This window comes from Grammomys surdaster, unplaced genomic scaffold (genome assembly GCF_004785775.1).
Source record: "Grammomys surdaster isolate TR1022 unplaced genomic scaffold, NIH_TR_1.0 373, whole genome shotgun sequence".
Lineage (NCBI taxonomy): Eukaryota > Metazoa > Chordata > Mammalia > Rodentia > Muridae > Grammomys > Grammomys surdaster.
Window position 1 is genome coordinate 3,791,894 of NW_021604792.1, and position 24,933 is coordinate 3,816,826.

The 24,933-nt window shown below is 44.4% G+C and overlaps 1 protein-coding gene and 1 pseudogene across 1 annotated transcript in view; one reads left to right on the forward strand and one right to left on the reverse strand.

Annotated features, from left to right (window-relative positions):
• Dera (deoxyribose-phosphate aldolase) overlaps nt 1–24,933 on the reverse strand; it is an 81,950-nt gene that overhangs the window by 21,136 nt on the left and 35,881 nt on the right. The window contains exon 6 of the mRNA XM_028781049.1: nt 18,276–18,404. Within this exon, the coding sequence (XP_028636882.1) occupies nt 18,276–18,404 (129 nt within the window). The remainder of the gene's footprint in view (nt 1–18,275; nt 18,405–24,933) is intronic.
• LOC114632516 lies at nt 5,502–6,626 on the forward strand (annotated as a pseudogene).

Consider the following 24,933-nt stretch of genomic DNA (forward strand, 5'->3'; position numbering starts at 1 on the left):
CTGCACCTTGCAGTCAAGTTTGGCTAGACAGAGCGTGACTACAAGCTTCAGCCTTGAGAGATTTCCATATTCATGAGTTCCCTAAAGATCAGGGGGTGTGGCTAAATTAAGATATTCCTTCTCAGTACCCCTCTTCCCCCTCTCCTATTTAAGGCAGGCCCGTCCTGTCTTGGATTGGGGGCGCACATCCAGATCCAACTATCATACCATGGCAATAAAACTCTTGGAACCCATGTACTTCTCGTATCATTGGGGCTTGCCGTTGCCAAAGCTTCCAGCATTTGGAACTCTGGACTTTCCCCTGTTTGTGGGACCCGCCAGCCTGGAAAGCCTGTGGGACTCCACCACGCCTTTTTCCCACAGGGCATCTTCTCTCTTTTTTTCCCAACATTACCAAAGTATCTCAAATGTCCAGACTACGGTCAGTGCAAAGACAAGTCATGTCTGTTGCCAAGGCTGTTACTTTGGGTGGATGAGCTGTAACTTATCTTCATAGGTGGAGACGGGGCAGGAAGCAGGAAGGGGCAGAACCCAGGTTCTCCATTTAAGGGGTTTTGTTTTATGAGACAGTTCTCCAACTGTAACCAAGGTTGGCCTGGAGCTAAGTATTGCAGTCCAGACTGGCCTGAAACTCCTGACAATCCTCGAGCATCAGCCTCCCAAATCCTAGTATTACAAGCTGAGCCACCATACTTGCCCAGCTTCAACTTTTTGAAAATTATTAGTAAGGTATTTTCAAGTTTTGCACAGATGCTATTGCACACCAGCTGAGCATGGTGCCTCCTCCGAACAGGTTACAGGCTTCAGTTGTGTGGCTCTAACATGTGAGACTTCAGACAACAAACACAGGAAGAGGGAACAACACTGACAGTTATTACAGCTTTCAAAATTGTCCCACATATCTATCTACATTACACTCTGGAGAGTTATGAGTTCATTGTAATGGCACCTGCCTAAGCATCTATCCTCCCAGGGAGCGCGTCTTCTGTCTATAGGACCTGGCAGAATCGAGTAAGCTTTGGCTCTCCTCCTGAGTCTGGTATTAATGAGGACGCTAGTCTAATGTGAGTTTGGAATGATGGGCTAGACATGTGGAGGTCAGAGGATAACTTGCAGGAATCCATTCCTTCCTTCCAACATGTGGGTTCTGAGGACCGAACTCAGGTCTTCAGCCTTGGCAGCAAGCACCCTTACCCGCTGAACCTTTTCACAGCTCCATAAGCCACATTCTTTGAGAGAAGGGAGTGTACCCTGGCTGGCATGGTACTCAGTATCCCCTAAAGTTCTGAGACCATGACAACCCTTATACGGCTTAACAGAACACAACACAGTAATCAGATTTTAGCTGGAAGGAGTTCCCCAAACACACAAGCTTCCGTTCTTGACTTGACTGTAGGGTGCTAATCTTCAGAAGAATCTCTTCTATTTTGACTTTGCTTTCCTACGACCGACCCCGGGCCATCCCAAACACATGCTGTTGACTTTATTATAACAAGCTTATGGAAACATGCTCTCAAGTAGACGGCATGAAAAGAAACTTGATTGATATTTCAACCACAGCTCTGTCTTTTCATCAAGTTTAATTTGAGCTCTGTAGAGTAGGAAACCAAATTCTCAGCTCTTCTGTTTCTTCTTTAACTAATTATCCATGGACTCTAAGTCTTAAAACAGTTCCATGCATCCCAATAATTTACCAAAAGTCCCTGAACCCCCTGCACTAAGAGACACTAGAAGACGACCCTTATAAATAATGGTTCAAATATCAATCCTACAGTCTCCAGAGGCAACTCAATCTTCATTGACAGTAGAATTTAATTTTTTTAAAAAAATTCTACGCTATAATTCACCTTGATTTCCTGAAATTGGACTTTTATGAAGGAAAGTCCCACTATTTGTTATCACACGCAGATACCATTTGTAGACATCCTCTTGTTTTAAAGGAAAACAGATATGGTGGATGAAGGTAAAGCGACTACTGATAAAGGCCGAGGAAGAAGACAGTCCTCTGCTTTCTTAGTTCAGAGACACTGAAGGTTTCTCTCTTACCTTTGCAAGCTTCCAAGTTCCCTTTTTAATGTATTAACAAAAATGGAGAATCCCAGTATTTACCCATAATCTCCTAACAATGGTTCCAGGAAGCAAGAGACATCTTGGTTTATAAAGTAAAGGAAGGAAATAAGATTTGGTGGGAACTAGGTTGTCAGCAGGTAGGAAAGAGTTTTGTGGTTTTATTTGGTCTTGCTTTGTTTTCTGCAGTGGCTCCTCCATCTTATGTGAGGTCTCTGGGGGAATTAAGTGAGGTGTTTTTTTTTTTTTTTTCATCTTTTCTCTATTTGTATCTTTGGATATTCTGTTTTAGACTCGGATCCAAGTTATGTGCATGTGTTAAACTGCTAGTTGACAGCACAGATAAACCAAGTGCACTTTTCTCTCTTTAATTATTAAATTGAACAGTTTAATAATGCAATTCTCCAACCGAAAAATGGATTGTATTCCAAAGCTCATAAATGCATGGTTGGCTGAAATCAAAATGTATTTCTCCAGATTGAGGTTGGCAATAAATGCCAGACAACCCAGAACCCGAGTTTTACTCCTACAGAATGTTCAAGCCTCTGAAAACTTTGGACAAAGAGGAGTTTACTCAGGACACAGGGATGTCAGCAGAGGCCATCTCTGCCACTCAGCAAGCCACTGTCTCCTAAGAGGCTGAGGCTGGGGCATGCTGAGATTTTTAATCCCAGTATCTAGGAGCCCAAGGCAAGGTCAAGACCAGCCCAGGTTACATCACCCAAAACAAATACCTCTGCCTCTGCAGCCTGTAAGCCATTTCTGGCTCTGGGACAGGAAACAGGACACTTGGTCTTTGAGACCTTCTCTGCTCACTGCCTTGCTCTTCTCAGGCAGGTCTTTCTCTATGGCGTCCGTCCACCCCATGTCCTCCTTCCCGAGAGCACAATCCTATTGTTACTGAACTACAGGCAGGCTCAGTTCATTCAGAAATTACTGGACCTCCTCAAACAGGGTCCCTTAAGAGGATCAAACCATGTGGCTACAACATCACGTGTGTCTCCCACTGTGTCCATAAGTACAAATTCTTTTCTAGCCTCTGTTATGAACTGCTCTTTCCCTGAGCCATTTGTCTTGGACTAAATAAATAGTAAAAACAAAACAAACAACACCAATGAAAAAAAGTCATGGAACTTTTTCATTCCACCCTTGAAGGATCAAACAAGATGAATGGTAAAGGATGTTTGATTATGGGGAGGAACCAGATCACACCCTGGGAGTGTGGAGTTTGAAATCAGGGCAGGAACAGGCTAAGCACTAACTACACCTGCGTGTCCGGGGTCCGCAAGAACATGAAATGAGAAATGAACTTCAAAAATAACTTCAGCAGAAAAATATACGTAATAGCTTTTCAATTTAGGACAGGCCAACTCTACTGGAAATACCTAAAGGTAGTTTTTAAAGATTTTTATTTTACAGCTTGGAAAGGTGTTATAATACTGAATACTGCAGGATGAAGCAGAACGTTTCCTACTTCCCAGTCATCTGATGTACAAGCTAAGAAAAGGCCTCAGCGTATGACAGATGCAGTGATGGGATCATTGCAAACGCAGAGGTAACTTGCATGCTTTTCCTTTTTATTAAAAAATAAACAGGCATATTTTAATTATTCACTAGGATGCTAATATCAAACCAGTGCAATGAGAGTGAACATTCTACCGACAGATTTCTGTCACTCTGGTGCAGCGTGATCTACATTCCCTCCCAACATGTTGACTCTTTGGAGCCTCATCGGTTGTCCCTGCCCAATTTAGCAGCTTATAAGCATAGGAAGCTGACTTTCCCGTGTCCCACTTGGTGATAAATTTTTCAAAAAAGGCAAATGAGCACACTCATTCCCGGGTCGCAGTGAGAAAACATCATCCCTAGAACTATAGTCAAAGCAAGTTGGGCCTCTCCTCCTCCATCAGCAACTGGAGCACGGGCATCAGATCTTCTCTTAGATTCATATGCTGAACCTCATTCATGTATTCTAAGTAGAAAAATGGCCTCCTATCTACCCTGTGGCTTTTGCTAGAATTTGTTTTTTAATGTACTGTTTTCCCTTGTTACATAAACAGGAAAGTAAAAAGATAGCCAGTCTATGCCATGTTCTATAATAAACCATGTCTATGCCATGTTCTGTAATAAACCCAACCAGAGTGGGCTGTGGAGGGTCTTACATAAGGAAGCAGAGGCCTTGGTTCTTAGACTGCAAACAATCTGGTTTCTCCCAGATCCCATGTCCCAGCAAAATGACTCCCAGCTCTCTGCCTCTGCTCCTCATGCAGGATAGGCTGTTCCCAGCTACTATTGTTTTGGCTTCTAACATGTTTTCGATGGCTAGTGTTCAATTGTCAATTTGACATAACCCAAAACCACTTGGGGAAAAAAATCTTAAGGAACTGTCCAGATGAGGTTGGCCTGTGGGCATGTCCTTGTGGGGACTGTCTTGATAATTGATGTGAGAAGCGCAAGCCCACCGCGGGCAGCGCCATTCCTAGGCGGTTATACACTGCAGAAGGGGGAGTGCAAACACATGGGCTGGCATGCATTTATTTGACTCGACTTTGACTGTGATGGACTGCAACCTGGAACTGTAAGCTCTCTAAGCCTTCTCTCCTCAGTTGTTCACTGTCAGGGTATTTTATCACACCAACAGAAACACAACCAGGGCAACGCCTCAAGTCACCCCTGCTCTGCAGGGCTTCCTTGGCTTCATCTCCTGGCCAGCCACACTGTCACCTCAATTTCCTAAAGTTCCCCATCTCCAACAGAACCGTACATCACAGCAGGTGTGCTGCCGAAATGCCAATGCAACCATTGAACCCCATCAAGAAGAGTTGGGAGTTAGGGGATCAAGTCTTTGTTTGTCCTGGGAATTAGGCACGAAAGACATATTCCATAGATTCCACTAACTGAAAGAATGAATGGGGGAAGGATGACTCGCTAGTCCAGTGCTCAGTCCTCAGACTAAAAGCTTTCCATGCCCCAACCCTGAGGAAGCCTCGCTCCTCAGATAGTTCTAAGCTCTAAACTACTTTCTGACTGACCTCCCGCTCTCCGCCATAGCTCCACCTCTTCCCCACACACACTGGAGTAACTCTCTGGGACATGCTGCCTCGGTACATCTCTCTGCAACACAGACCCCATGACTTTCCACCCAAAAGGCCTTCCTTCACATCTGTGCCCAACAAGACTCGTAATAGTCAACAGCTTTGTGAGTTCTTCTGACTCACTCACAGTGGGTTAGCAGGGAGAGGTGGATGCAAACAATGTCCCTGTGGTCCTTTGGTTCCCACAGAGCAAACCAAGCTCTCTGCTTTGAACTCATATACAAGACTTAAGAGACGGGTACCCCTGGCATGATTCTGTCTTGCGTGTCTGTTCTGTGGAACAGCAGGCAGTTGTTTTCCATCTGGCTTCTCCCACACTGAAGTGCGTGCCTCCACCTCATGAAAGACTCGATGGGCACGGACAGGAGCCCTCTCAGGCCTCAGAACTACCTTTTTGGTTGTGAACTAAAGGCTGACAAAGACTAACACTTTAAAGTGGATAATGATGAAAATGAGCACCAGTTATCATTGAGAACAGTCAGTTTAGGGGCAGAGGCAAAGGATGAATTACACATCGTAGAGGCAGAAACAATGAACTACGAAGGCAGTCCAATTAAAGTAACGCTGGCAACTTTGAAAATGTCTCTACAACCAACAGTTTCCCTTGGGGGCTTCAAATTACATCACCTGTGGTCTTAAGGTTCAAGTGTGGTTCAGGGCCTCTGCACATTAGTGGACAGCACTTAGTAGCTGTAGAGGAAGATGCAGAGTCAGACGATGAAGATGAGGAGGATGTAAAACTCTTAGGCATGTCTGGAAAGCGATCTGCTCCTGGAGGTGGGAACAAGGTTCCACAGAAAAAAGTAAGACTTGATGAAGATGAAGAGGATGATGATGAAGATGATGAGGATGATGAAGAAGAAGAAGGAAGAGAAAGGAGGAGGAAGAGGAAGAGGAGGAAGAGGAAGAAAAGAAGACGAGGAAGAGGAAGGAGAAGAGGAAGAAGAAGTAGAAGAAGAGCAAGAGGAAGAAGAAGAGGAGGAGGAGGAGAAGGAGGAAGAGGAAGAAGTGGAAGAAGAGGAGGAAGAGGAAGAGGAAGAAGTGGAAGAAGAGGAGGAAGAGGAAGAGAAAGAAGAAGAAGAAGAAGAAGAAGAAGAAGAAGAAGAAGAAGAAGAAGAAGAAGAAGAAGAAGTTGGTTTTGATGAGTAGGAAACTAAAGAAAAGTCTCCAGTGAAAAAAATCTGTACGAGATACCCCTGCCAAAAATGCACAAAAACCAAACCAAAATGGAAAAGACTTAAAACCATCAACACCAAGTCTTTCAAAAAACAGGAAAAACCTCCTAAGACACCAAAAGGACCTAGTTCTATAGAAGACATTAAGGAAAAAATGCAAGCAAGTATAGAAAAAGGCGGTTCTATTCCCAAAGTGAAAGCCAAGTTCATTCACTGTGTGAAGAAATGTTTCCAGCTGACTGACCAGGAGGCTATTCAAGATCTCTGGCAATGGAGGAAGTCTCGTTAAGAAAATGGCTTAAACAGTTTGAAATATTCCGCCTTACTTCATTTCTGTAATAGTTGATATCTGGCTGTCCTTTTTATAATGCAAAGTGAAAACTTTAGCTACTGGGTTTGATAAATGTTGTCCAGGTTCAATTGGCAAGAATGTGTTGTCTAAAATGCCTGCTTAGTTTTCAGGGATGGAATTCCACCCTGTACTTGGTTTTAAGTATGTATGGAAGGAGTATGTATATATGTATGTATGTTATGATAGGACATAGTAATACAGTCAGACAGTAATACAGTCAGACAGTAATACAGTCAGACAGTAATATGATGGTCAGATGTGGAAATGATAGGGAGACAAATATGCATGTGAAATAAACTCATTATTTTAATCAAGTAAGGGGGAGGGAGGTACCATCTCAAGTGCCAGCAGGTAAGTCTCCATTTACTTATTTACTGTCTCTCTTATAAGCCTTCTCCTCAGTCCACACAGCTCAGAACGGGGCAGAACCCCAAATAAATCCCACAGCCAACATGTAGTAGCCGGAAACAATGGTCTATTTTTACTACAGCAAGGGACAACAAATGATTTTAAAAGATTGAGAATCACCCCCTTAACAAACAGCAGCAACAAGATAAAAGCGAGTACCCGCTTGTTGTTCAGAGTCTACTCCGGACTACAAGAACGGCTGATGCGGGCCAAGCCCTTGGAATGGCCTAGAGAACAGCTGACCCGTGGGATCGGACCTCTCAGGGACAACAGGTTCAGCCTACCAAGCAGCTTTGTTCTGTGCTGGCTACCAAGAGTCTCTTTCAAGCTTGAGACTCTTTAAATGACTGTTGAACTTCAGGATTTAGAAGAGAGTCCTGTCCTGAACAGCAGCGGTTCAGGGTCCTGCCTGCTACACAGAAGCACTCAAGGCCAGTTTTTAACCTACTTCTGAGAAAGCACTAACCAGCCCCTGCCATGCCACCCAGGCAACCACCACCACCCCACCACATCCACCCAGGTAACCACCACCACTCCGCCATGTCCACCCAAGACCCAAGGAAGCACAAACCACCCCACTGCCACACCCACTCAGGACCAGCTGACACCTGAATCTCTGGCAGTTGGATTTATCAACAGTGTAACTACAAAGCTCTCCAGGAAATCCTCATAAAAAGTTTTGCTGAAGAGTGTTGGCCTAGATATTCCTCTCAGTTCTTTTACTGCCTACATGGGCTTAATATTTTAGTTCCTCCTGAGTTTGGCCACTTTTGTATTTCAGGTTTTCTCACAGTAGAATGAGAGGTTTGGGGGTCAATGAACTCTTTAAAAATGATAAAAAACATTACTTAGGCAAACATTTTTTCCATTTTAAAGATTTGTTCTTATTTTATGTGCATGAATAGATAGATGGATAGATGTCTGTATACCATGCACCTGCCTGGTGGCCTTGGAGGTCAAAAAACAGTATCATGTCCCCTGGAATTGCAACCACAAATGGCTGTAAACTGCCATGTGGATGCTGGCAACGGGACAAGTGTCCTCTGCAAAGGCAATGGGCACTCTCTCTCAATGGCTGAGCCACCTCTCCAGCCAGTTTGTTTGTCTGTCGGTATGTTTATTTATTTAACAGTTTGTAATCCTAACAGTTTTCTCAGCATTTCGGCATAAATTATCTATCTACTTATTTAACATTGGCTAGGGATTGAACCCAGAGCCTTGGACGGGACAGACAGGCCTTTCGCCTCTGAGCTGTATCCCCAGGCCTCCACCACCGTCAATGCACATTCATTTAGGCTCTTTGACTGGCAAATAAAGGGCGAACCAATGAACAAGTGGAGATCTCTTCAGTGACTTAAACACAGAAACTGTGGCAGGCTCTAACTCCAACTTGAAGACCCCATTTCCCCGCTAGCCTAACTAGTTCCCAGGAAGACAAAAATTACATAGGGGATCACTGAAGTTTATGGACTTTTTAAAAGCCATGTTAACATTTAAAAACAAATGGGGCCCCATGCTGTATTTCCTTCCCTCCAATTTGCAGCTTCAGCCTGGCTAACAATGGCTTCTTTTGTATTCACTTCCATTAGGGCCACAGAACTAGGCTGTTGATTTCCAGAATGCCCCTTCCCTACCTAAGTCTTCTTACTGAACTGCTTGCTGAGCAGTTTAACACAGAGGGTCTCTCTTCTTTATTCTAGAAATGGCAGTATAACCTTCGGCTTGTGTTAGCCAGTTTCTCCTCCAGTTAACATAACTTTCTATATTTGAAAAAAAATACACCTTTTTTTTCCCACTTATTTGTTCTTATGAAGTAAACCTAGAAACCTTCAAATATTTTTTTCTTTGAAATCAAATAAAGAAATATTCATCCATGCAGAAGAGAAGAGAGCACAGGAGAGTCTCTGTCCCGCTTTATGATATTACGGCACGTGGTGCAGTCTCGTGTCAGTATTTATTTCCAGTCATTTAGTTTATGATCGAGAATAACTTTTGATTACTGATGCTCGCAGTATTACTCACTCTGTCTTGGACTGTTTGAGGACCTGTATTTTTATTACAAAGTCCAATAAAAATAAAGTGAAAAGCCCACAGGTCCCCAAACTGCTTCTTGGCTGGGGCTGTACGTCACTCATTTCCAATCTGGAAGGAATTTCCTTCCCCCGTAAGTCTCTGTCGCTTGCTCATAAGCAAATTTATCTCCTCATGCCTCCTTCTTTATTTTAGCCATTAATCTCCCATTGAGAATCCTACCAAATGCTTTCTGCAGATAAAAATATTTAATGTTTACTAGATTTGCCCATTCCACACAACATATATTGCTTAAAGGGGAGAAAAATCAATCTTTGCTCCCTAAATTCAAGTTTGTTACTTTGACTCCAAATGTTTTCCTCGGAAGTAAGAAATCCTATTTCTTTTGCTAGGGGTTCAATTATGTCCAAACAAAAGATGTCAAAATTGTAACCTTAGACACCTCAGAATGTGGGCTAATTTGGAACTGGGGTGATTGAGCTTGTAATCAGTTGAGACGAAACACACTGAGTAAAGCATCCACTGTCTGGCTGGAGTCCACAGAAGAGACTCGGGCACACAGAGAGAAGATGTCATGGGATGGCAGAGGTTACGGTTGGAGCGGTGTACCCACCAGGCCAGGGAAGCAGACCGTGACCTTCTTTCCTTCCTGGAGCTTGTATTTCACGTTTGGCAAAGGACAGCGAGGGAGTGAGTGGGTCTGAACCTGCAGAAACGTCTGCTGTGGGAGTGGATGGAGAGCAGGGCAAACATGGCGGCCTGCATTTAAATTTAAATTTCCTCCCCAGATGGGATGGCAAGTTAGTTTTCACCCTATGAGAGGTTTAACTCTGCCTCCCCTCCCCTCCCCCCTAGTTTAAGGAAGTGTAAACAAAGTTACAAGTCAGTGGGGCCCCAGCGCACCTTCTCCCCTGAGCCTCACAGCAGCTGCAGCCTTTTTCCTTCCATACCAAAGCAAAAGTGTCTTAAAACACAACACAACACTGCCTTGCAGTGCCTCAAGACTGTCTTGGAGATACAGCCTCTGGGTCACAGTTACATACAGGCTGCTAGCCAGGGCCATGCCATTTGTAAGACCACTCCATTTTCATGGAACTGTGACCATGGCCAGAACTACAGTAACTTAGTGCCCTAAATTATGATTATGTGGCGTAACTATGTCTAGGTTCTTTTCCCCGCCCACAGAGCTGCTTTAAGCACACTCTGCCCTGTGAACGACTCATCATCAATCCTGTGATCTGCACAGTGCCTGTACTCTTCCTCTGAAACCTACAAGGAGGGAACCCATCTCCTGCCACGTGGGCCTGCACTGTCCCCATGAGCCCCTGTAATGCTGTCTGTCTGTCTGCACCACTAATGACTGCTCTAAGAAATCTCTTACTTGAAAGGGCAATGCGCCTCAGTGTCCTCCTTGAACCCCAAACTGGAAGCCTTTTTCACATGGTTTTTAATCCACCACGTCTATATTCTTATGTTTTCTCCGTGATGGAGTCTTACTCATAGCTCTTCTTTTTGTAAGTTGAATGCTTTTACTTAAGAAACACACGACCTTGTTTTAAAAAGACATTAAAAAAAAAAAAGCCAGGCTGGCACGCCATGGGGATGAGAATGCGCCACCTGCATCAGTACTCCTTGAGCAAGGAAGACTTGCAGCACATGACAGGGGGCTCAGTGTGGCTTGTGACAATCTTCTGGTGTCACTTGCTAGTTGAATCATATTCAAGCTTTAGGTATTAATTTGCTCTCAATCGCTGCATGGTTTTTTTGGAGTTTTTTTTTTTTGTTTGGTTGGTTGGTTTTTTGTTGTTGTTGTTTCTTGTGGTCCACGTGAAGGACTTTCCCCGTTCTTTCCTCATTTAGTGACCTCACATTATTCTCCTATGTCTCTGCTTCACGTCAATGTTCCTACATTACTCTGTTCTTAGTAGGTTGAATTTCTAATCAGCTAACCCCTGGCTCCTGCTTTTCTCCAACCCCACTACCTTGCAAAATTCTGGCCGAGTTCAAAACTCATTCCACATTCCGTCAAGGTGCGCTCTCCTCGGGTCCTGTATTCTTGGAATGCTTCTCCTCACAGATCCGCATCAGCGGTTCAAGCCTGATGACTTTACGATTGCATCTTCAGTGCGTCGTCGCCACTCCACACTTATTTATCACGCCTGTATTATTCCTGAAGATAAGGTCTAGAATAACCTGGAGGAGAGCTTGTTAGCTGTTGCTCGCCTGCGGATGGCCCTACCTTCCCAAAGATAAAGGCGGTTCTACATCTTCGCCTTCTTAAAGTGTGCCGTGTGCAGCGGCCGGGCTGGAATCCCTTGGCACCCGTGTATCGGCCTGCTTCCAGCATCTGTTTTCTCTAAACATGCCACTCCTATCTTGTCATCCTTTAGGGACCTGATGAAAGCAAATGTAGCTCCCCCTCCCCCACCCTCATTCTTCTCATATTACCTCCCCCCACCCCAGCTCTTTACTCCTGTTTCTCTCCCCAGACTTCCACTAATTCAGTCAAAGGCCCAAAGGCCCCTGCAAATCACTCCCTCCAGAAGCACCCTGAATTCTCATCTTCAAGTCCTGGGCTGGGCCCAATGAAGCCATGAGTGTAGAACCTCTGTTCTTTCACCTGCTTCTTAAAAATCCATTTCTACTTCTCTCTCATGTGCCCAGTGGAGTCAAGTTGCCCGACAACCTAGAGCTACGTGCTGTTTCATTTAGCTACAGGTCTGAAGAGCTCGCATGGCTGCTGTAGCTACTAGGGTACAGAAGAGTAAAAGATGTGACAGGTTTGCAAACACAGGAATCTGGATTATAACTAATGGTGATTTGTAACCAGATTCATTTTATAGATCTCTTTTCTAATGAGTTCATATCTAACATTTTCATCAAGCCTCAAAGCTCTGGGATGGACACAGAAAAGCATGGCTGAACATCACATAGCTCCTGGAGTTACAGTCGACAGCTTCTGAAAAGTGATACTCTAAACAACGCCTGCAGCAGCCTAGCGGAAAGATTCAGTTGTGTCCCCTTTTCTTACTAATAGGATAGTGTGGAAGTCACGCTGAGATTCTATCACTTGTGAGGTGACTGACTTACAGTTTATTCTCATATCTTAATTGTTTGATAACACATTAATTTAATTGTACAAGGTCAGGCCATGCAGAGGGGTCTTCCTCTGACTGCACTCCTTCGCTGGAAGTATTCTGAAAGAATACTAAATAAGGTTCACGCAAAAGTAGAACATGAGTTACTGAGGTGACTCTCGGTCTGCTTTCTGAGGTCAGCACGAGATGCTGCACATAGCACATAGTAAATACAAGTCTCACAGGTCTGGAGACTGGAGAGTCCGAGAACATAGCATTGGTGAGGATTACTGTGCTGCTTCCCGGCAAGGCAGAAAGCACAGAGGAGACAGAGACAGCGAACCAAGTCAGTCAGACCCACAGCAGACAGCTCATGCCTGTGAAAATGGTATTAATCTACACATCAGGGCCGATGTAAGAACCTCTTAAAGGTCCCACCTCTTAATACTAGCAGCTAGGAGGTTCAGCTCAGCGCAAATGTGGGGTAGGCATTTAGGTCACTGCTGCACCAACCGACATGCAAATGCCTTGGCTGACTGAGGTATTACTTATACAAACAGCACCGCACTAACACAGTTCCACTTCTCCAGAAGAATTGTTTCTAGATAACCTAAATGGTATAAATCACAGACTTGTAACAACGTAATTTTAAAATAATGGGCAAAGGTGTTGACGGAGGATTCCAGACATACCAGAATACTGATGGACTTGCATGCCACTTATCAATAGCTAGAAAATGGCAGGAAAGGTGTTCAGGCACTGGAAAGTTGGGAGCTGAAGATACAGACCCTGAGATAATTCAGATATGCAAGTTAACAGAGAGGTTCTTTAAATCAGCTGCTGTAATAGGAAACACGACTTCAGTGAGTTTAACGATGAGGGCTCAGTTGAAGAGTGAAATGTTATAATTAAATGACAATCTCAAAATAAATAAAAAAGAAAACAAGCAAAAATTCCAAAACCCAACATATTTACTGGCATAAATTTTACCTGGTGGATTGAAAAGCAAACCTGAGATACAAAATAAAGGATAAGGCACATGAATAAATAAACATATTGATGCCTTTGTAATTCCTAATTTTCTGTTTGGAGAACAGAAGTACTAAGAACAGTGATAATGACTGATGATGGTGGTGATGGTGGTGATGGTGGTGATGGTGGTGGGAGTGACTGAAAATTAAACAGACAGGACTTGAGCAGTCTATGGGACAATGTCAATCTGTCTTACACTTACACACTTAGGATCCTTGAAGGAAAGACAGACAACATGGGGCAGATATTATTTAACAAAATCATTCTGGGGACAGGAGATACATCGCAGTGGCTAGGCACATACACTGCTCTCACAGAGGACTCAAGTTCAGTTACCAGAAAAGCACTCAAAGTTTAGACATCAAAGATCTCAAGCTAAATGACACTTTAAATAGCTTTCTCAATGACAAGAGAACTTACTAAGGAAACTAGAAAACACTTTAGTGCATAATGAACAAAAAGAAAAGGTAAGGTCTTTGAAAAGACTAATAAAATCAGCAAAACACCTGCAAGACTCTATCGGGAGGGGAGAAAAATAAAAATAAAACCAGTCATCAGGATGAAGAAAGAGCTGTAACTACAGACCCTACAGACATCAGACTAGGACCACATCATAAACAACTTCACAACTGTAATCTTAGCACCTCAACACATTTGTATGGCAATGGGGCACCAGTAAGAAAGCTTGCAGTCTCAGTTATTCATTTGGGAGAGCAGCAAATAAAAACGTGTGCTGCAGGATGTTCTAAACTGACAAAGCCGGTGGATTTGATACGGCCGGCCACCTCAGTGCTGCTGCAGCTGAGGAGCAGGAACCACACAAAACTGACCGCAGAGGGTCTATGCTGCTTTGAATGGGGACAGCGCCCACAGGTTCACAGATCTGAGTGTTGAGTCTCTGTTAGGTACAGCGTCCACAGGTCCACAGATCTGAGTGTTGGGTCCCCGTTGATGTACAGTACAGGAAGGAGCAGGAGGTGCAGCCTTGACGGAGGTGGTGTGTGACTGGATGTGGGCTTTGAGGTTTCCAGAGCCTGGTCAGGGGCAGCCCTGCTTATACACTGAAAGCCTAAAATCAGCAATAGGCCTGACATACATGCCTGCTAACACAAAGTCTTGGGTCTCTGTGGAAAAACACTGAAACAGATGACTAGAAGCTATTGTAAACAAGTAGCTTTGGTGGAAAATTGCCAGGCTGAATACATAGACCTTGTGGGTAGGTAGCCTTGGTGGATAGTACCAACTTAGATAAGGACAAGTGAATCATAGAGTCATAGTGACATGTCCCCTGAACCTTCACCCAGCTGACACTCTGTTCTGGAAGATATCTGTACTCCCCCTGAACAATCTGTATTCCCCCTGAACACCCACATTCCTGCGTCATCCCCTTCCTCACATCCTGCCTTTTTGTGTATATAACCTGTGTGTGCAAAAGTAAAAACGGCGATCTGATCAGACTATAGACAGATCGTCATTTCCTTGCGTCAGCCTGTTCTCCACTTTCTCTTTCAGGTGATCTCCCCGGACCCCTGTTTAATGCCCTGCTGGCTAGGACAGAGCCCTTGCCAGCCCCAGACTTCAGCTCTCCCTCTGTGCCTCTCACCTGTAGATAAGACTTAAACTCTCAGCTACTGCTCGAGGTCCGTGCCTCCATGGCTGCTATCACACTCCCAGCCAAGGCGGAGATGGACTCACCCTCTGAAACTGTAAGTGAGCCCCAAGTAAGTACTTCGTTTTATGAATTACCCTCTCAGTCATGGCATCCTCTCACCGCACTAGACCAGTAGCTGAAAGAGTCACTCAGAATCTATCGGGACATGACAGCAAAGTTTCCCTTCCCGAATGCAGTAGTCAGAAGCAGGTGGATGCACACTGTCTGAGCTTCTCACACCTTCTGGACACTGAACACTCACGTTTCAGCTTAACTCAATAAGATTGATTTTTTTTTTGTCAGAAAAACTAAAGTATTTTTATTTGGGATTATTCTGTACATTATATAGAAAATTAAAGCAAAAATATAAAAAACACTAACTTTGAAAATTACTTCAGTTCCTTTCTACGTAACAGCAGGATAAACACAGATTGTGAAATGGGCTATAAATGCTGTAGCTCGCAAAGACTACGTCCTTCATGAGAGCTGGTACTTCTTAAGAAACGGCTGCGCTGCAGTGGACGTCAGCAAACCAGAGGTCAGAGGTCAAACACGTACTACAGGCATACATGAGCTTTGCGACCTTAAGAAAATCAGTGAGTTCCAGGTTTCTCCATCAACTCTGGGGCTGATGTGAAGATAAAGGGAGTTATTAAAACTATTCATCAGCAATGGGGAGACAGAACTCAATGGCAGAGCGCTTGTCCAGCAGGTGCACAGTTTGAAATTCCAGGAACGCACGCACAGGAACAACAGAAAACTTAGTGTGGCCCCGATGGATGAGAAAGAAGGGTCCCAGGAAACTGAAAAAAGACCTACTGTGCAGTCTAGCTCCATAACTTCTGGGTATATGGTCAAAGAAACCAAAGTCAGTACAGAGAGAGCCACCAGCACGGTCATGCTCACTCAAAGGATGGAGCCAGACTAGATGTAAAAACAAAGCAGGGAAAGCAGTGTCTATACGTGCGATGTGAGTTTAGCACATGCTTTCTCTCCTAGATGGAGTCATATCCTTCTCTTACACAATTAGAAGAGAAACTATTAGTGTGGGGGACGGGGAGGTCAGAAGAAGAGGCAGTAATTCTCACATATAGAACACGCACAAGGCAGAGGGAAGCTCCATGTGAGGAGCGAGGAGGAACAAGAGGAACAAGACAGTGAGGGAGGCCAAAGTGAACGGAGTCCATTGGTAGCGTGTGTCTACAGCTTCACCACAAAGCCCATTATTTTCTACGCTAGCTAAAATAACAAGGTAAGAAGAATAAACTGACAATGAATCTGTCGGTGTACCCCCACAGCTATCGGCTCAACAGGCCAGTTAAATGGTGAAGCAGAGGCCATAAACACCAGCCTGGGAGCACTTAGGGAGGGATCCAGGGCTTTAGCTGAATACGTAAGAGTGGAGGGCCCTGCTGGCCATAGGTGGAAGAAGAGATCCTTGACCTCATGAAGGCTGGATGCCCCAGGGGGTGGGAATTTTGAGGGTGGGGAGGTGGAAGGGGGGGTAGATAGAGGTTACATCCACAGAGAAGAAGGAGGAGGGGTGAGGGGATTGGGGGTTCCTGGGTGGGTGGGGGATGGGGTAAGGGGACAACATATGAAATGTAAATAAAACATCCAATAAAAAAAAAAAAAACACAGCATAGGGCAGAGGGTCAAGACAGAAAGCAAAGGCAGCGGCAGCTTCTAGCCAGTTTTCTCTGGGGCGGAGTAGACAGAGGCAGCCTAACATCACCTTCCCTCTGTGAGCAGCTCGTGCAGAGGGTCCATGCCTGACCTTTCAGAAAGCCCATACTTTCATCCTGATGGTGTTATGGTTGTGGTAAGAGACGCCTCAGCTGTGGCCCCAACAAGTGCCTCAGCCTTGTATGCACACTGACGCAGCAGCACCCTCAGGGGTGCCCCACAAGTGGCTGCTGTCATGTTTGGCTGTAGTTCCCGGCAAGTGGCCTCAACTTTTAGCTTGTTGCCTAGACTAAAAAATCTCTTCCTTGGCTAAGAACACAAAAGGGGACCACATGTCTAGCTAACACACTGAGGGCCTTTACACAGTTCCCATGGGTTACAATGAGTCTTCTAGTGTGGACCACTGAACTCCAGCATCCCAGGGACCCGCTACTGTGCAAAGTTGATGAAAGCCTATTCCTACTTAGCCTCAGATTTTTAGGGATTTGGCTTCAAAGGACACAAGCGGCGACAAGTACCCACAGCGCCCAGCAGCAGAGACCAGGCTATAGCATCCTCAGTGCCCAGGCTGATGTTCAGTAGAGTTCCAGGGCACCATCCACTAGGCCTGACAAAGCATTCAAATGGCATACAAGAATATAAACAGTTTGTTCAAGAGTATAAAGATCTAAAGCATGACCACAATGGATGGCCTGAACCAGGGAAGCCAGGCATCTTCATCCCAGTGTTAGGGCCCCTAGTAGGGCACCTCAAAATCAGCTCTCACTCCTAGCACACTGAGCCGTGTCATCTAATGAAGACTTAAGCAAAAGGCTATGGGTCTCCCAAGGAGAAGATGAATCAAGTGGTGGAGAAGGAAGCGGTGCTGGACACTGGAGTGGCTGTGCTGAAGCCAAGCGTGCTGAGGACGGTGACTCTGACAGAGGCCTCTAGGCAGCGGCTCGGTGTGTAGAAGGACGCAAAGGAAGCAGATCCCAAGGGGTCAAGGAGAACAGCAGAAGACACAGACAGAGAGCTGGGAAGTTATACTCCATCTGGAAGGGACCGGACTACGCGGTTGGGGAGGAGACCAGAGAGGCTGAGAGTAGGGACGGAGAACTGAGCTGAAGTAACCCCCCTCGGGAGGGTTTGCCCAGGGCAGCAGCAGCAGCAGCTCTGCAGCGTTGAGAGAAGCAGCAGGCCACAAGGGAGACTCAGGAATCCCTGGTACAGTGGAAGTGAGAAAGAGGACAGCGGACTCAAACCTGAGCTGGTGCATCTGCTCTGTGCAAAGCAACAGGTCAACCTCTAAATGAAAGTATGAAAAACGCCACACTAGTTCTTTTATTAACAGGGACAAAAGCAGGGGCCACTTCAGAAAGCCCAGAGACAGATCTCAGAAAATTTTCAATGCCAAACTCACCGAGAAATCCTCTCCAGCACACACTGAAGACTAACAATCAACTAGCACAAAAGGCAATCTGCTAACAAGAGCGCCATCTACTGCTACATACGGATAGCGCAGCAAAGAAGCGCCACAAACAAAAAGGCGGACAGAGGCAGGCCCAAAGTCTCTGACCACTTCACGTCACAAAAAAGTCTCGGCCCTCTGGGAAGAGGGGTTAAGTTAGCACTTTCAATAACATCCAAACCCTTTTCTTTACTCGTTTCTCCTAAAACCGTCAGCCCGGTGGGAAGCGTGTCTGAACACACAAAGCTTACCTGCCATCATTGCTACCAGGCTGGCTTTGTAGACGTTGGTGAGAGAGCCAAGTTCTCCTGTAGCTAAGATGGTTTTGAGATGGGCCTCTCCACAGGCCTTTCGAAACTGAGTGATCTCATCGTAGAGGGCTGCGGAAGAAAACCATTGAGGAGGTTACAAAGCAGGCAAGGGGGGACGGGGGACGGGGGACGGGGGATGGGGGACGGGAGATATGGTGACTCTTTAGAGCCAGGAGAACCCATTTCTGATTTAGGAAACATTTGTCACTTACTAAACATCACCCCAATTTAATATCGCCTAGAGCATTCTGTAGTTCACATCCTGCTACGAGGAACGCCTGGTTTGCCACCATAACACGATTCCTAAGCCCCGGGCCTGGGGTCAAGGGTCATAGAGCCTCTTAATGCCATTATAAAGACATGCAGATTATAAATAATTTCTCCTTTTTCCATGTGATTATGACCTGAGGGAGAAAATAAAAGCAAATTTCTCTGCCATACGTATAGCATACAGTTACTATAGCAGTAGGAAAAGAAATCCCGTGGTTCCTATTCATTCTACTCAGAGGGAGGAGGCTCGCTTGTTAGCATACAAAGCACATCTTTCCTGAGAGATGAGCGACCCTGATACAGGAAGAGCACGCTGACGACTACTGAAGGGAGCACATGAGCACATACCCACGAGGAAGTGATGGGCCTGGCCAGGTGCACCGATGTATGTGAAGAAAGCTCATGGTACAGGTGTGCGCCGAGGTGGCTGTCAATCACCTAACCCTAGATCACCTCCAGAGCTCCAAACAGTACCTGGGAGCAGCCTGATAAGTAGACTACACAGAGACAGGTAGACAGAGCAGCCAAAGATGTGTGTGTGTGTCTACATATGACAAAATAAGACTGAAGGAAAGCAGCTCAAGGTAAAGCAAACAGCTCAAAGAAAGCAAAGCAAGCGAAAACCAACGAGCAAACCAAACATACACACACAATACACACAAAATATAAAACAGATAAAACAAAGAATAAAAATATTAGTAAAGAAGCAAAATTGTCAGTAGACAAAACCAATGTGTTTCAGAAGTTACTTAAGAGTCAAGGCCATCTGATTTTCAAAACTCAGGAAACAGAAAATCTATCAGGGCGACCAAGGTGACTTGTGCCTATGTCATAGAGGAAGCTGTTTTACACACAGACTGAAGCAAGTATCACAGGATGTCTGGTAGGAATGAAGGTTTGTCTTCACCAGATTGTCCTCACAGAAGGTCTGAGGTGACAGCACTGTCTACCCCCCTCCCCTTGCCCACCTAACCTCACTTGTGGGAAAGTCTTTTGACCTAAGTGCCCACCATGACACTGGAGTGTCTTAAATCATAACCTCTGACCAGGTAGTAACAATTTACATCCTTCCACTCAGGAAGGTTACTCTAGGGTGGAAGGACCTTTCTGGACACTGGATCTAAAGAGAACATTGTTCTTTAAGAGAAGTGAATATAATGACTTGTGGTCTAGAAACCCAAGAATGCTAACCTGCTAACCTGTGATTTAAAATTCTATGGTAAACAAGTAACGGCAGGCTCCAGGCTCCACAGCCTGACAGAAGTGAGCTAAAAACTGCAGCTGTATCATTTCTTGTGGACTCAGACAACACTGTGTCCAGTCTTGGTCCTATCCTTAGAGAGTACTATGTACTTTATAGTTATTATGAAGATTAAACAGTGTGTGTGTGTGTGTGTGTGTGTGTGTGTGTGATCTTGATGAAATAAGTTTCCATCTTATGATGTCTGATAAAAATCAAATCCTATTTCACAACCTAACCCATTCCCCTGAAGAGACAAGAAATTCTGCTGTATGGATAAAAATCTTTAAAAATATTTAACTACAGCTTTTGTTACAGTGAACTTTGATCTGAATAACAAATTCTTAAACCATCAATTATGGAAAAACCCACTACAATCCCTTGAATAACCACTGGATTTATTTACCTGTTGTAAACAAACCAGAAAAACTAGATGTGCTTTATGACAATCAACTGGAGGGTGTTGGAGAATCCTGCTGTTAAGGTTATAGTCCACCATGTATGGGTCACTCTCTGAGTCCCTTCCTCAGAGGGACTTCCTTTCTCTCCTTGGCCTTGGTTGGAGAGAGTCTCTGAGCAGATGCCTGACTTTGTTTGGAGAATGACGCCACACAGAGGTCTCTGTAAGTACTGCACACAAGTCCCGCTCTAGCCTCCCACACACATGATAATTCGGTGCTGTGTTATGGCCCATCAGCCCTTTCCACCTATACCCCTAAGAGCCCTTATATACTTGACTCCTGGAAAAATAAAGTAGAAATGTCTCACTGAAGCTGTCTCACTTCTGTTATATTTATGATACCACTTCTGCCCTCACAGGCTGGTGGTCAACGACCCCCCGGGGAAAGAGAGACCTGCCAGAGGGTGTGTTCTTTAAGTCATAACCCAAAAAGAAGGAATGTGAAGAGGCCACCTAATCATCAGTGCCCTTCATTCTCAATGTGCAAATTTCTTACATCAATTACAAATTTTGTGATGTTAACAATATCATATATTCCTGAGAAAGTACCTTTATAGCTCGGTTTTATTCTGTTATTGTGGGTGTATACGTAATACATATATAAGATCGTGGAGACCCAGTCTCAAGGGAGTAAGACAGAGAGTGATGAACAGGGTGTCTCATGGAACCTGTAGCCAGTGAACCCTAGGTATCTGCTTGGTTCTGTCCCTACAGAGCTGAAACTGCAATGGGTACCACCATGCCCTGCTGTACTATGTGGGTTCTAGGGCTCACACTCCTATCCTGGTGCTCAAGCCCTTACTGTCTGAGCCCTCCCACCCTCTTTTCTGTTCCATCTAGATTCCTTGAAGAACATAAAACACAACCTCTTTGGAAAGAAACTAAGTCTTGGGAAGTTTACTACAGTATCACTTTCTTCTGTTTGTTTATTATGCTTCCGTCTGTCATGTGCCTGTGCACAGGTACACATGGTCCTCAGCAGACAACTTGAAGGAGTTGGTTCTCCTACCATGTGGGGCCCAGGAATTGAATTTGGTCATCAGGCTAAGCAACATATCTTTATCCACCGAGACACCACTCTGTCCTGTATTTTTTTTTCTTTATTTCCTCTGAACAGAAAAGACTTTAGAGCTAGCCCAGCTGCTGTGATTTCAAAGTCATGGAAGTATCAGAGTTACTCCACTTCTCTCGCCTACTTAGAGGGACTTTTTTCACTTATCTTTGGGAAGATTCAATAAAATAATCCACGTGACTGCAAGAGAATGGGGCAATTCATAGGTATTTATTCTTTAATAATACTTTCTCATATTTTTTCTTATATACTTCCAGAAATGCAAAAATAACTTTACAGATGAAAATAAGCTAAGGATTGTCCTCAGACTTAGGAAAGTAGAGTGAGAATTTACAAATGTCACAGACAAGAAAACCAACCACTTCACTGCAGTGCAAGGCAAAGAAAGCCAGAGCATAACTAGTATCATGTAGTTTTATGTACTGTACACTGACATTAGTGATAGACACTGGGAAACCGTGATACATGTGAATAAAAGACCTTGATGGCTAATAGATAACCCAGCCACACTCAAATTATGTCCCTTACCACACTCAACAGATACTTTTCTCTGGTTACGAATGAGTAAAACAAGCAGAAAGTGATAGATGATAGACAGATAGATAGATAGATAGATAGATGATAGATAGATGATAGATAGATGATAGATAGATGATAGATAGATAGATAGATGATGGATAGATAGATAGATAGATAGATAGATAGATAGATAGATGGATAGCCCCTCCTTATGCCACTCCCCGAGGAAAGGACAGGAGTAGGATATGGGTCCACTCTAATTGTTACTTGACTATTTGAGATGTCACACAATGAACAGATAAAGAGAAGAGATGCTTCTTCCAATGTGATTCTCCATGAGGTATGATTAATCAAAGAATTAAAAAAAAAGTCTTAAGTTTCAAAGCAACACCCCTTCAAAATGCTGAAGGTTTTCTGTGTAACTCTGGAATGACCCCAGTATGACAGCTGGCCATACCTGGCAGAATATAGAGCTATCTTAAAATCTTATCACTAGTCCATAACGGGACAGATGAAAATTGTGTCTTCAGATTCTAAATAAGATTGTACTTCCTCAGGCTGAAGAAATGGCTGAGTGGTTAAGAATCCTGGATGCTCTTGCAAAGGACTCAACACCCATATGGTGTCCCAGCATCCATATGGTGGTTCCCACGTGTTCATAAGAGGATCTGCTGTTCCCTCCTGACCTCCATAGGCACCGGGCATGCATACAACACACAGACATACACGTAACCAAAATACTAATATACATAAAATTTTTTTTAAAAATGTACCTCCTCAGATACTTCCAGTAGACAACCCAGTACACATGTACACACACACACATGCACACCACAAGTGCATTCTCAAATGAAATTCATTTTCCAGAAACACCTTGAAGAACTTCCCAAGGTAATAGAGCAAGCAAGCTTAGGCTCTAGGAAGAGGCCGGCCCTCCTCTAGTTGTACAATATCCACTTTGCAGCTGAGCACTCAAGTCCTAACTTTCATTCCAGGGTGTGAAAACATTAAAGGTCATTCAGGAACATAAAATACTTATTTCTTTATCCTTCCATATATTAACATTTTTTGAGGGCTAAAGAGATACAGCTCAATCGATAAAGTGTATGCTATAGAAGCATGAGGAAACCGAGTTCCAGAATAGACATAAAAAAAACAAGCCAGGGGTGAGGCTTTCCTCAGGAATCATCATGGCACTGGTAGAGACTAGAGGATCCCTGGGGTGGCTGCCCAACTAGCTGAGATAAATCAGCAAGCCAATGCCAGATGGAGACCCTGTCTCAACTATAAAGTGGATGGCATCTGAAGAGAGACACCTAGGATTGTTCTCTGGCCTCGACATGTACACACATGAAGGCACATAATTCACTCACATGTGTCCCCCACCACACACACACACACACACAGAGAGAGAGAGAGAGAGAGAGAGAGAGAGAGAGAGAGAGAGAGATCATGAATCTCTCTGCTGGCCCTCTGGCAAACAATGCACTGCAGTACTCAGAGTTTCTATCAGGCCTTTCCAGGCCCGGTGTCTCTAATGAGTTATGTCACCTGACAAAGTTACCGAACATCCCCAGGCTCCATTTTTCTTCATTCCATAGCCATTGTTCAAGTTCTGAGAATAGATGTAAAAGTAATTGTTCGATGATTATGAGGGTAATCAACTAATTATGCTTCTCTCACATTCACCTTTAACAACAGGCACATGGAAAATGAAGATTAAACTCTGGTTTACTCCAAAAGCTTAAGCTGTTAGAACTGAGAGCGCTGGGCTCTCTGCTGACTTGGAAAGACAACTCAGAAACTGCCTTGTGGCAGATCTCTGCAGAAACGTCAGAGATACGAGACAGTCCCAACTACCCAAGGCCTTGAGAGCCAAGACAGGCAGGAAACTAGTATGTCACAGCAGGTGTGGGACACCCTTGAAGGATAAGGAGGGACTGAGTGGAGAGTGATAGGCACTCTACCCGGTGTGAGCTGAACTCAGGTAGGATGTGTTGACTGCATTCAGCAGTATTAGGCCAGGGAGATGTGCAAAGAGCTTCAAAAATGTTATATACAATAGAACTGACCATGTGAGTGTTGACCAAACAGATGACCATACTGAAGTTCATGGGAACAAGGTTTCTGGTAACATGAAAGGACATAAATATGGGAGGGGGTGTGAGTGAGGATAATACCTCAGGTACTAGATCATAATACATTCATTATCTGTGAACTAAAGGCCTCTAAGATAGATAGATATATGGATGGATGGATGGATGGATGGATGGATGGATGGCCATAGGAATAGACAGGCAGTCAGACAAGATACAGCTATAGATTTGTGTTCATGAATATTGTGTCTATGAATATATTCATACAGTTGCTAGATCTGGCCACTGAGTGCACGCAGAACAAAAGCATCTTAACAGTGGTCAGTGTGTCTGGTCCCAAGGTAAGACAACAAGAGCTCCTTGGAAAACAGCTGTTTCCAGGCTAAAGGCTTTAAAGAAAGTCGAAGATGAGCCTGAATCATCTTTTATAACAAAGACATAGAAGTTCCGAAGAAGAGAGGAACATTGAAAGGACACAGAAGCCAGTTTGAAGTAGCTCCCACTGGCCAAACATCAGACAGCTTGAGTATGAAAGTGATAATGACATTACGGCAGGGAAATGGGAAGAAGACGGTGGGAAGAGGGAGAGAGGAAAGGGGACAGTGTAAGGGAGAAGGATACGTGGGTGTCTGCAGTCATACCTATGTCCCGAGAGCAGAAGAGAGGCCGAGGGAGGGCGTGGCCAGTGATGGTTATTGTGCATGACTATAGAGTACAAGTGTTATGAAAATGTCACAGTTGATACTCGCTACTATATATGTAAATTAAAAACATTTTTAAGACTTCGAATGGTTCAAAAGAGGTTAAAAAAATGATAGTAAAAGATTGCTACTAGTAAAAGCTAGTTCAAAAGAAATCTATGAGCTCTTAGGAGAAGGAAGGAGAGAAGGGACAGGGAGGGAGACAGAATGCCAGGCATGGAGGGAGGGAAGCAGGCAGGA